Source organism: Capricornis sumatraensis, chromosome 16 (genome assembly GCF_032405125.1).
Source record: "Capricornis sumatraensis isolate serow.1 chromosome 16, serow.2, whole genome shotgun sequence".
In the NCBI taxonomy this organism is placed as follows: Eukaryota; Metazoa; Chordata; class Mammalia; order Artiodactyla; family Bovidae; genus Capricornis; species Capricornis sumatraensis.
The window spans coordinates 27,622,593-27,636,301 of record NC_091084.1 but is presented as its reverse complement, the minus strand read 5'-3'; the positions used below and the strand labels follow the sequence as shown (position 1 = coordinate 27,636,301).

The 13,709-nt window shown below is 44.2% G+C and overlaps 1 protein-coding gene across 5 annotated transcripts in view; it reads left to right on the top strand.

The window, feature by feature from the left end:
- Positions 1-13,709, top strand: part of CADM1 (cell adhesion molecule 1) — a 354,634-nt gene that overhangs the window by 334,354 nt on the left and 6,571 nt on the right. For 2 of the 5 annotated variants that reach the window (XM_068989351.1, XM_068989348.1), the window contains one exon: positions 2,767-2,820. The exons of the other annotated variants lie outside the window; for them this stretch is intronic. In XM_068989351.1, the coding sequence (XP_068845452.1) occupies positions 2,767-2,820 (54 nt within the window). The remainder of the gene's footprint in view (positions 1-2,766; positions 2,821-13,709) is intronic. 5 annotated transcript variants of the gene reach the window in all.

Below are 13,709 nucleotides of genomic sequence, written 5' to 3'. Positions count from 1 at the left end.
CTCAAAAGAAAATTCCATGTGGACCAAAAGTAAACTTTCATTTGTTTAACGAAGTTTAGAAAATGTGTTGAATACATTTTAATTGAAGTGAGGAGGAAAGGCTTCAACAAGTGATAAGAGCAAAACTCAGAAGTAATTTCCCACTTATTGTTAAATGGCGGAGTTTCCTTTTGAAGACTATTCTCTGCCTCATAAAATGCATCTTTGTCTTTTTCTTTGAGAAAATGAGAGCTGTATAATTTTTATCATGAAAGAAAACTACCTAAGCCAAAGCAATTTTAGGAGGTAAATTTTGCTTGTCTTTACTTGTACACTCAGTGCTTCAGTAAACTTTTCCTAATTATATTTATTCTGAAATTAGCCAGCTATGGAGGAGCACTATAGATTCATAAAATGAGCAATAGTTGTGCAAAAATAAATTTAACACCAGTAACCTAAATGGCTTCCCACTTTCAGATGTAATATGAGCAGTAGATTCCAGATGATTTGGTATATTTTAAAGTTTATGCCATTAAAAATGACAGTTTCATCTTTAATGAGGTGTGTATAAACTGTCACTTTTTAATGGGAAACTTTGCATATCAATGATATTTCATAAACATATTTGTCTTTATTTTGTAAAATTAGCTTTCTAATGCCCTCCCCAGGGAAACAAGCCTTCAGCAGTAAAGCTGCCTACTTGAAACATCCTCGTCTAATATGGTTCAGTGGGTGCCAAGCACGTATGTAGAATGCTTTGATATTCATTGGGCCACGTAAAAGTGAGGGATTAGCCTCCTGAGAACTGCAAATTCATAATTAACTACAAAGAAGTTCTTTATGTTGCCCATTTATAACAATTATTCAAATAATTGTGTTCATCAGTCTTTATACAATGAATAAAGCCAATTAGAGATGGGAACACTTTCACCCAATCAGATTTCAGAACCAGTGCATAACATCCCTACTCAGTTGCCTCTGTGATTTATCGCATTACTCATTGCTTTACCATGATTGCCTAAATCCATAGTTTGGGAACATCTATGAATTTTGAATCCTCCCATGTTTAATTGGCACATGTCCTTGAATATTGGCACCCAAGGGTCATAATGGAAATTCTTCAAGAGCTCATATGACTCTTTCACAGCACCAACCTATCAATATTCATTTGACTTCTTTATAAAGGGGCTTTCCTGGTAGCTCAGTTGGTAAAGAATCAGCCTGCATGCAGTAGACCCTGGTTTGATTCCTGGGTCTGGAAGATCTGCTGGAGAAGGGATAGGCCACCCACTCCAGTATTCTTGGGCTTCCCTTGTGGCTCAGCTGGTAAAGAATCCGCCTGCATGCAGTAGACCCTGGTTCGATCCCTGGATTGGGAAGATCCCCTGGAGAAGGGAACAGCTACCCACTCCAGAATTCCGGCCTGGAGAATTGCATGGACTATATAGTCCATGGGGTCACAAAGAGTCAGACATGACTGAGCTATCAATATTCATTTGGTTTCTTTATAAAACAACTTACAAAATCCAAGCTTTTACTGTCCATTTCTACATAAGTGTTTCTGTTGATTTGGGACCTTTTGAATCATGTGATCAGTTTGACATTGCTTATTTCCAGAGCATTTGTTTTAGTTGCTATTATGCTCTCGCTGGCAGTTCACTGAGCATTACTCCCAAATCATTAATTCAGCAAATACTTACTGAGTATATTTTGTGCTTGACCATAAGAGAAGAGAAAGGTGGGGGGGAAAAAAAGCACGCCCCTCATTCCATTTTCACAGGTCCACAGGTATCTTCAAAAGTGACAAACCTCACTGGAGAAATATTAGCCAATTATTGTGCACACAAGGGAAACTGGAGCAGGCCTGCTCAAACCAGACACGACTTTGAGATAAACAGGGAGAAACAAGTAAAGGCCCCCTTGATTGCCTAATATTTTGTGGTGCTTTTAACTTCATTAAAGGGAGTAGCCTGCAAATACAACAAGAGGAAAGAGAGGCCATCTACTCGCTAAGCCCCCCATGGTTTATCTGTTTCCACCTTCACCTCTTTCCCTTCCAAACACAGCTAGCTGAGAGCCGTCCCAGCTGGCCAACATTGGTGCTAACTCAGATATAGGCATTTCAGGCTCCAGTTGATTATCTCCTGACCTAACTGCTTTTTCAGCTTTGAGGGTTTCTTTTTTTCAGGAATACCACTGGTTTTTTAAATTCTCTTTTTGAAAAATATTTTGTAAATCAGATTTTCTGATGAAAGCATAACCTGCAATCTGCAGTTAGCAGATGCCGCACCATTTTGAAATAAATGATCCAAGATCATCATCAACTGATAATGAACTGTGTTTGTCAGTCTTGGCCAGGAATTTCAATTTATAGTAAAATGTGAACTAAAACTTACATACATCAGTATGTAACATCTAAATATATTTGTATTTAAGAGCTCTATCAGAGCATCGACAGCGAACAATCAGGCTTTATTTTTTTTCTTTCTGCATGCTGTTATGAATGAGTGATTTGAAACATTCACCTTCATGTTTCATGTGCTTTGAAAGTGGAGACTGAGGAATCTTTCTGCCTTGATTGTGTATCCATAACAAAATGAAATGATTGGAGAAATGTACTTATGGATTAATACATTTAAGCTCTCTAAAAAAGAGAGAGAGATGGCAAGAGATTTGGCTCATGTTTTTTTTTTTTTTTAATTTTAAGAAATTCATCCTCAGTTTTTAAGTGTTTTGTTTATGTCCCTTGAGGAATGAAAAGAAAAACGATTTGTTTTTACTTGTAAGGCCTTACTCAGTTGCCCAATTCCGCAGAAGAACTGGACAGTGAGGACCTCTCAGGTAAGGGCTAGTTATTAGGTAAAAGGCTCTGCAGTGTCCAACCTGTGGGCCCTCCGTCCACTTCCACAACATGGCCATTTGGATCACTGAGCAGTTAATTCAAAACTGTGGGTTTTGAGACTAAAGAAAGAACAGAATTTTATTAACACTTTCTTCCTCCCCACCCACCTCTCTTCCCTGTGTATTTCTCTGATTGTATATTGCATGTATATTTCAGATTGGGGCTGACTCTGTAAAGGGGTAGAGGCCAAATCATCTTTGGGATTGCACTAAAGCCACTCTGTTCAGTGGCTTAAAATAATTTTTATGTTCTAAGTATATAATGGCTCATGAAAATTTGTTGCATTTCAAAGCTTTTTAAGGATGTTGGATTATGAGACAAGATCTTTATTTTTTAAAAAAAGTTCATATTGATCATCCCCTTTTGTGGAATATACTAGAAAAGTCAGGTCATAGTTAATCTTAGGAGGGGGCAGGGAGGGGAAGAGAGGAAGGGAGGGGGGTAATTGTTTTGTCACACACCATGATGTAAACTAATTATCCACCTCAGACCTTTTTCACAGCACACTGAGCTCTTGCAAAAGTAGGTTTCATGCTTGATTCCAGGATTTAGGTGTTACTAATCCAGAAGAAGAAGCATATCCTAAAAAGGAGGGGAAGGAGATTTAAAATGGTCAGAGCTAAACAATTATATGATCTCCCATGATGTCCTGGTACTTCACTGCCAACCAGCTATAGCTTCTGAAACATTTTGATCAGTTGCTTAATAAGTCAGTAAGGAAGGGCCCTTCCTCATTAGGAGAAACCAAGGCATAGGACCGTAGATGCTGACTCCAGCCATTTGGAAACAAGGGTTCCAGGTTGCCCTTCTTGGAGAGATTTCACTGCAGCTCCCTTGAATAGTTGGTTGTTGAGGTGTGGCTTTAACTATAGGTCTTACTTATCCAGTGAGAGAATGAGATAGTACCACTGTCTTTCACAGTCAATAGATACATTGCCTCCTCTGTGCTTCTGGCAAGCCTCAAGGATGCCTTTATTTTTCTGCTATGTAGCGTGTCCCAGTTTGAACTTGAACTGTTGGATTCTCCTGCAGAGTGGAAGCTCCAGGAGGCCATATTGGTTTCGTTCACTGCTGTACACCTGTTGTGTTGTAAGCTCTCAACTGATGCTTGTTGGGTGAATAAATGAATTCCAAATCCCAAGGAATTTAGATAGATAAATAGAAGATTAGAAAGATAGCTGGCCGTCAATGCAGTGTTTTATTTTTGCCTCCCGTTTGTGATGGATTTAGAGAAGTTGCAAAAACGTCAGCCTGATCTTTGTTTTGAAGTGAGTGTAGATGAGTCCTCTCCCTGCTTAGAATATCGTGCTGAGTGTAAGTAGTCCACTCATTTCTGACCCTGACCCTAAATAAAACAGCCCTGTGACACAGTGGCAACTGGGTCGTCTCAAGGATCCTAAGAAGGGACTGAGTTCTCCTTGGCCCTGATCCTTCTGGCATATCAGCCAGACAAGGATCACTCAGATACACAGAAGTCATTTTTCTCCTCCTTAGGAAAATGGGACTAAAGCAGCCATTACCCCTTCCTCCAGCATCATCAATTAAAGACTACTCTGGGTCTCTCAGCTCTGCACCAAGTCAGATGCAGGCTTGCCGCAGCTCTATCAATCACCCTTGAGTCGGGAGGAATAAACCAACAACTGTTTGTGTTCATAATAATTCGGTCAAATTAATAATTACGTTGTTCCCCCCTCCCCATCCAGGAACACTGCAGTCACACATAGCACGGAAGCCATAAGTCAAGTAGAACCCTGATGATCCATCAGGCAGGGGCTGGGCTGCCTTTGCATCTGGTTTGATGAACTAATCAAAAACTGATTAGCACCTTTGTTCAAGGGGGATGCTGATTAATCAATTACTATTGATTGTGAGCATGGCTTCACTCGGCAGCAAAGAGACGTCTAAAGGGAAAAAAAATAAAAAACACCCAATAAAAATTGAGCAGCTGTCATAGTGTTTAAATTTATTAAAACAAAATACATTATTTTTTATGAAGCTGTCTTGAAATGGGTCACTGAAGGGGAGCATATTGATTGAGAAAGGATGAACTTCTCAAATTTCTGTAGCCTGGAGACTGAATTCAATTATAAGACAAGACAAACAGGTTAACACCCGTCTTAAACAGTCCATCAATAAATTAGAGGAGGTGTTGCACATTTAATGCTAAACTGTGGTAATGAATAATATTACCATCCATTCCCTGCTCCATCTGGGTAGAAATTTCATTCTTTCCTTGTTATGGATAAATGTTATATCCTGCTTTTTCCTTCAGAATAATGCTGGTCTGTCTTCTGCTCGCCCCCTGTTCCCCTCCTCCCCCATTCACCACTGCCACCTCAGTTAATGACAATTTCATAAGCACCATATGGTGCCCCAGCCTCACCCAGCAAAGCAAGTTGCCCAGCTGATCCTCCTCTTTAATCTGCATTAAAAAATTATGCTTGTGTGTAGTTCAGTGATTTAATTGTTGGTGGGCCTGGGGAGCTTCTCCAGGTCTACCTTGAACCCTTTCATTGACTTTTTGGGTGTTAACTTTATTGATGATGGATCCACAAGAGTTTTCAATTGTTTTATCAATTACATCTGCTGTTTCCTTGTGACAGCTGGTGGTTATTGCCACCCATGTGGAATAGAATGGCTTCAAGCCTATTTATCCTTCTATTTTATTTTAAAACTTTTTAAAAAATGTCTCCAACTGCCTTGCTCCCTTCAGCAATGGAAGGGCCTTTGGGGACTGTTTAGTGGAGTACGGTGGTAAATATACAGCGTGCCAGAGAATAGCCCTCCAGCACAATCAGAGCAATCCATCAGGCTTCTGCTTTTGAAGCAAAGGCACCAACAAGAAATTTCAGAGCTCTCATGCTTCCCAAAGACATGTTTTCAGTTCCGGTCCTAATACAAGAAAGTGATCTGGAAGAAAAAACTTCTCCCTCACAATCCATAGGAAAGTGTGGATGGAAGGCAGACTCTAAGTAGCCTTGATAATTCATGTTAGTTGTTAAGGAAGGATCTAGGTGAGCTGGCTGTAGTCCCTTAAATGGATTACAGAGAAAACACGGGTTTAAAATATGGTCTTGGTTTAGTTAATGGGGCTTCCCTGGTGACTCAGATGGAAAGAATCCACCTGCAGTGCAGGAAACCTGGGTTTGATCCCTGGGTCGGGAAGATTCCCTGGGGAAGGAAACAGCAACCCACTCCTATTTTTGCCCAGAGAACTCCACAGACAGAAGAGGCTGGCAGGCTACAGTCCGTGGGGTCGCGAGGAGTTGGACAGAATTGAGCAACTAACACTTCATTTAATGGAAGCCCTGAAAGGCCTTCAGATCCAGATTGTCAGTTCTGAGGTGGAATATACGGCCATGTGTCTGGTGGGTGTCCTCAAAGTCTGACTTAACTTGCTTAAAATATGTGTAAGGAACTGTCAGTAGACCTAGTATTTGGGGGAACTCTTTCCTTACTGGCTCCCACATAAAGTATGGCCTAGATTTGGCAAACAGGCAATTGCATTTGTCGTTGTTGTTGTTAGACTAGTAATAATAATGATGATAAAGAAAAACATCAAAACCCAGCTGGACTATGTAGAGAAGGTCTTCTTTAGCTTGTATTTGTATAGTGCTTGAGCACTTAGAGAGCTCATGCGCACACGTAATCCCAGTGATCCGCATTCGCTCAGCAGTTGTTTGAGCTCCTGTGTGCTGGGCCCTGGTCTGGGCACCAGGGATGCAGCAATGAACAAAACCAACCAACGGCTGGAGCTGCCCCAGATTTCACACGCCAGGACCCTGCCCTCATACAGGTACATGCTTTTCCGGGAGACAGGCTCAAAGCACAATGAAATTTTAGGCTACTGCTGTGAGAAAAATACACCTGGGTAAAATGAAAGCGAATAACTTTACTGGGAAGAGGTGGAAGGTACAAATGCGCACCAGGGGAGGCCAGTGTGACAGGAAGACCAAGAGACGAGCGTGAGCCAGCATGGGAGGCTTGTCCTGAAAATCCTGTGAGATCATTGAGGAAGGGCTGTTTACAAATCAAGACGCTGGGGCTCCTGAGGTTAAATGATTTACTCAAGAGACAGAATCAGAATTTAAACATAGAATTTCCTGCCTTTTTAGGATACAGAGACTTTGGTTTAAAAAAGTGACTATCCTTCCCCTGTGAAATCCACACTTCCCTTTGTTCTGGGATCTTGAGAATCCTTTCCTCTTGGGCCCTTTTTGATTCAGTCTGTGCTTGGAAAGAAAGAGGCAGGGAAAGTTGGTTTCTCCAGAGCCCATCAGGTATATTGCTGACAACCAGGAAAGGTCTCTTCCAGCATTGAATCAAGCTCTTTCCCATCCAGTGGCGACCTTAAACTCTGCTAGGTTGCTTTCAGTACCATTATCCCATTGATCTCCTAAATTGTGGGATGATTTCCCCCTGAGCCGGTCCTAAATGCCATGGGAAGGTGTTGGGTTGCAGAGGATTAAAACATGTAGATTCCCTTATTTCAAAATTCCATTTAATACAAGGCAGTAGACGGGCAAATCATACTGGGTCCGTGCCAGCTTGGCCATGACTTTACCACAACCTGAGTTTGAATTTCATGATGTTGCTGATCTTCCCATAATCCAACATGCTACTGTTTCTCCCATGGGGAGGAAGGAGACCATCAAATAGGAACTTTTCCTTCCAAATTGATAAGTTGGTGGGCTCCAACACAAAATGTGAATTCCAATTCTACAGGTTGGACACTGCTTTGGGGTGGCTTCACCATATTCATTAATCCATCCTCACACCCCCAAATGCCGGAGGTCCACTGACGCATCTTTCTCCAGAGAAAGATTCGAGTGGGAAATGTATGTTTGGAAATACTTCACAAATCTGCCCTCTTTATCAGATGTCTGCTCCTTTAAGGGAAACTCCAGTCTCATCGTCAGTGCCTTCCTGTTGCTTAAAATGGAAAGGGCAAGCACACTTCTAAGTCCTCATCACTAGATGAGTAGAGAGGACTCGGGAGTCTGCCTTGTGGTCTCTCTGGTGATGCTTAATGCCTTGGGAGCGTTTGCATCCTGTTGCATCAAGTCATTTCCACTGTTGGTTAAATTAACAAAATCAAGTCACTTGAGAAGGGAGAGAAATCAGCATTTGAAAAAAAAAATCTTGTTCTCATGCTTAGCTGACAACAAGAGCTTAATATCCTGATGCTTAAATGGTACCCCTGAGTTACGACTTGGACATGGTGACCTTTGGCAGGCCCACAGCCTTGACCACCACCCCGGACCACCAGTCACATTGTGTGCCGTTCTGCATAAATGAAAAGAAGGGGCTTGGTGATTTCATCTCAGCAAATGTCTCTGGGGCATCTTAGCCTCTGAGAACAGCACTAAGTGTGCAGTACAACCCTTACTCCATAAGTGCTGTAAGTATTTGCCTGGAATAGTGATTAGAACTGGAATAAAGCCCGCCTTGGGCTTTATGACAGTGGATTTCAATTTGACAGACACCTGTTGAGTGCCTATGACATGCCAAGTCCCAGCCCAGAGAGCCCCCTTCATATTCAGCAACACACTGGCTCCTCAAAACAGTCCTCTGAATTGTATGTCTCTGCTCAGTGGCTGAGAGTGGCTCATTGACCTGCCTGAAGTCACACAGAAAAGCAGTGAAGCCCAGCTTCTAGCCTGGGCTAGAAGGCTGTGGCCAAGTCCAATGCACTTTCCAGCAGGCCACACAGGAGGTGAGCTCCTGCCTCTCCCGGCATCTGCTGTTCAGGCCTCTTTCTGGAGGGAAAAATAGACAGTAACTGCCTAAGAGCACGGGTCCTGATCATTGTACAACCAGAGCCCGTGAGCAGCACTTCCGATGTCAGTGATGCCTCCGGAGCTCTGGGCGGCAGGATGATGGTGATGATGACGACTGCAGTTTTTCTTTAAGTAGCTTAACATAGTTCTTTTGAAACGTTAGCATAGCTGGAGTTACGTTGCTAGAATGAGATACAGCCAAGGGATAGTCTTAGATGCCTGGGATGCTGTATGAGAACCGTCATGATTTTCTTGCCTTACATTTATTCCTTCCCTTCCACTCTCTCAGAAGACAGAAAAGAAAGGTTGTGCTGCATGGAGGCCGGTGTGCTCCAATATGTATTAACATCTTAATGGGAAAGCTGTGCATGTACTGTATACATTTACTACTCTCTGACAAGAGGGAATTAAATGTCAGAAGGATTTGTAGCATCTATAATTGAATTGGTGCTGAGAAAAGCAAATCTTAAAGAAGAATAACATATTAGGATTAGCAAATAATGTGGCATTTTGTCAGCGCATGCCATTCAGTTTGTTCCCCTTCAGTAATAAAGTTGTGCTTTTTAAAATGCACACTTATTTTTGGTGTCGTGATGGGAGCTACGATAGGTGATGAGAATGAGAAGCTGCAGTTCTCAGATGGCGCCAGGTTTGGGGACTGGTTTTATCTTTGAGGTCAGATTCTGGTTTCATCCCGGATATGAAAAATCCACTTGTCAAGCTTTTTCTTTCTTTCTGGTAAGAAGTAGCAAATGACGTCATCGTCATTAAGCATCCTCTGAAATCTAGTAATCCCTGTAGCCCTAGGAAGCAGGGGGCAGCATGTCCGCTATGAACACTGCTTCTCGAAGTTTCTAATTAAACTCACTTGTCCAGTCAGACCTCAGGCCAGGAAAAAAGAATAGAGTGAAAGCAAGTGACAGACAGAACTGTTGTGAAAAAGTCAACAGTTTCACTTTTCCCAAAGGTCAACAGGCAGTTCATAGAGGAGTGGCAGAAGGTAGTCCAATAAATACAGGTAGGAAGCCCCATCTCCTTAGGACCTCCCCCATGTCTTTGGAATTTAATTTTAAAGAAGAGACCTCAGGTAGTTTATAACCTTTGTTAAAAAATAGTATGTGCATTTAAGGGGAGTGTCTAGCTCTCCCCAAGTTTTTGAGTATGCCTTCTAGCCAAGGCCCAGGGAGGGTTGAAATGTGAAGGAAGCCAAGGGAGGGTGGTCATCCCGTCCCCCTCTGTGTGTTTGAACTGTATGACTCTATCAGCTCCTCCAGGGTGACAGTCTTAGTGTCCTGTCTGTGTGGCCTGGGCCGAAGGTCGCCTGGCTGCAGCTGCAGTGGGCACTTGGCTCAGCGCCCCCCCCGCCAAGGTCCCCATCTGCCAGGAGCTTGTCTAGGACATCCTGGCCATTCTGTGGTTATCCATGGATCTCTGCCTCTGGCAGCAGAGGCTTCTAGGCTTTTCACAGATTCATGATTAAGGCATTCACACAGCAGTTGATGTCAGGCGTCCCATGCCAGGTGGTAAAGTAGCCATAGAAACCAGGATCTGTTAAAGCACCCTGTTTTAACACAGGCGGTGTGGCTGCCAGAGCCCGGTGCTCAGGAGACCCTGGCAAGACATTTGAGGAATAAGAGCAAGTAGAGAAAGGGGAGGCCCCCGGAGGGAGAAGAAGGAGAACGAAGTTTCCTAGCAGTCGCTTTTCTTGTCAGGCCCTAGGGAACGAGTGCCTTTAGAATCTACCCCCTGCACATTGCCCATGAGGAAAGGATCAAGCCAGGTCACCCGCCCAAAGTAAAGAAAACTGAGCAGGTCCGGGCATCACTCTTGGGACAGCCTTTGAAATTTTTTGTCCTTGCAGTTTCTAAGATGCTAATGGGAACCCCGGGTAGTTGAAACTGTGACCCAAGCAGTGGTAGCCAACTTAGTATTCTGTAAGCTGCTAGTAAACCCTCACCTGGAGTCAAGTTGTCCCAGCTTTTGGCCCAAAGAAGAGCTAACTCACGAATATTAAACAGTCCATGGTTGATCTGTCCTTACAGAGTCTCACGTCACACTCAGAGCCTGCAGGGCCTGCAGCACGGGACGATGTGGGAAGGATTGTGCCCCATCTCTGAGTTGACACTTCCCAGCAGCTACATAGTGCCCCTGAAAATCTGGCTCACGGAAGGATGAGGCCTGAGTTACCTGAAGTCCCATGAAAAGTGATTGATGAAGAACTCTCAGCAGAAGTGAACACTTAACACCCGTACTAAGTGAGAGGGACAATCGTGTCTCTTTAAGATAGGAAAACACTCCCTTCTAAACCAAGAGCTGTCCACCGCCTGAGGATCAGTGCTTTAATGCACTTTAATGCTTTACTAGTGCTTTAATGCCCACATACCTTTTTTAATAAGTAATTTTTAAACTTTTAATTGGAGGATAATTGCTCTACAGTGTTGTCTTGGTTTCCTGCCGTCTAACAATGTGAATCAGCCATAAATGTACATATATTTCCCTCCCTCTTGAGCCTTCCTCTCACCCACTCCCCACCCCTCTAGATCATCACAGCACCGGGCTGAGCTTCCTGTGCTATGCAGCAATTCCCCAGCAGCTAGCTATATTATACACTAGGTAATGTAGAAGCTAGCGCTTCCCTGGTGGCTCAGCGATCCACCTGCCAATGCACGAGATATGCACTCAATCCCTGAGTCGCGAAGACCCCCTGGAGGAGGAAATAGTAACCCCCTCCAGGATTCTTGCCTGGGAAATCCCATGGATAGAGGAGCCTGACAGACTCCAGTCTACGGGGTCACAAAGAGTCAGACATGACTTGGCGACTAAACAACAACAGTGTAGAAGCTGAGGGCGGCTGTAGAATCTGTAAGTTCCCTTCTCTGCCTGATGCGAAAAGCGAGCCTGAAATCTGAAGAGGATGTTCCCCAGGGAAGTTGATGGGACTCTAAGGAATGGCTCTGAACCCTGCATGGAGCAGGATGTGTGGGTGATGGTGAAAGGCAGGGGCATTTCCACAGTTTTCTCTGTGAGGTAATTGCTCAAGGAACAGTTATGAGCAGGACAAGGAAGGTCACTTGGCCAGTGGACCTTGTGGGAACCAATGCTCCTATTGGTTGGCGACACTGTTCTGGGCTCCAGTTTGCACTCTAGTCCCGAAGCCTGGTTCCTGTCTGTATAGCATCCTGTGTAACTGCTTAGGGCTGTGAGCAAGGCACCAGCCCACAGCATCCAGGGGTAGGGAACCAGCCTTCACCTGGGCCCCCCACCCAAAAAGTGAAAGTCGCTCAGTCACGTTTGACTGTTTGCGATCCCATGAACTATAACCTGCCACGCTCCTCTGTCCATGGAATTTTCCAGGCCAGAATACTGGAGTGGGTAGCCTATCCCTTCTCCAGGGAATCTTCCTGACCCAGGAATGGAAGCAGGGTCTCCTGCATTGCAGGTAGATTCTTTACTAACTGAGCTACCACCTTGGACCAACCAACAACACTAGAAAAACTCCCCACTCAGCCCACATGTGGACACACAAAAAGGAATGAGACAAGTCTGGAGACAACACCACTCTTCATAGAGGATGCCAGCCCACACCAGATGCTGGAGGATGGCCAGGACTGTATCAGGGCCTCCCGCAGTAAACCCCAGGGCAGGCCAGGGATGGAAAGAGGTGGGGCAGAGCTGCAGCCCACTCTGTTCCTTGTACATTCAACACCACTTCCTTCTGTGTCCATCCACAATAATTGAAGGCAGGAGAGATGTCTCAGTGATTAAGAGGTGGTAGTAAACTTTCTGATCAAAGTGAATATCAGAATGTAGCTGGAGAGATTACCCTTATAAATAAGTATCTATAAAATATGTATGTCCCTGAGGATGGGAAAGATAACTAGAACCCAGTTATTTAATGTGGGCACAGGGCAAGGAGAAATGAGCCTCTTCAGCTCTGAGTTCCTGGAAAGCAAAGGTCAAATGAATGATTTTTGGCTGGAGAAATTAATCCCGCAGATACATACCCTATGATGTTGGTGGATTGGTTTTCTCTTATCAGAGCTTCCCCCTCCTTCTTCATCTCTCCCCTCCCTCCCCACTTCTCTCTCTCTCTGGCTTTCTTCCCCTAGGTCTAGGATGGTCCTGCGCCTCGGCATGGAGTGGGCAGTCTTGGAACAGAGAGCACAAGAGTGCTTCCCCCAGTGGGTTATGTCTAGAATGGGCAGCTTCTCTCTGCTCCATCTTCCTGGGACTAGACCTCTCTTCACTTTTCACCTCTTGAGCCCAGCTTTCCCCACTGCTCAGTAGCTGGAATCACTTTGTTTTTCTTACCCCATTCTAAGACACAGGGAGTTAGTTGAAAGAGCCTCATCTTTCAATAGGTCTGAAGCTCATGGCCATTGGAGAGGAGTTAATTCTCATTCCCACAAGAGCCCCTATTTTGACAGCTCCCTAAGGGAAGCACAGCTTTCTGGCTTATCCATGACTTTGGTCTCCCTGTGAGCAATTTTGAACCTGTGCAGCTGGGGTGAGAGTCTCTGGTGTGTAAAGCATTACCCTCCAGCAGATACCACGTGTCATGGTGCATCCTCCTGGGAGCTCACCCCTTCAACAAGCCCTGTTGTCTTAAAAAGAAGAAAAGAAAAAAAAGTTTCCGTAGCTGAGTTCTGCCTTGTTGAAATGACTTTCAAGACACGGAGGCTGCCGCTTCTGCAGTAGGCAGCACTTTGGGATGCAAGGGGAGACTCCTCTCTGCCACATTTCAAGGCGAGCTTATTAGATGTGTGGCTAGAGGGGCCCGTGCGTCACGGAGCGGGCTAATTGGCTGCAGTGCACTCTGCCTCCAACCCATCTCCATTCTCCAATTAAACTCCCATCATCCTGTTGTCCTGGGCGACCCGCTGCTGCCTCTGATTCCATCCACATTTCTGTTTGGGTTTGGAGTGGGGATGCTTTTTTTTTTTTGGTCGTCCTTCCAATGGTAACTTAATGAAACACTTTAAATACTCCATTTTTAAATTTAAACTCTTTTAATTAAAACGCTTTTCATGGAACCCTCAGTCACGAGT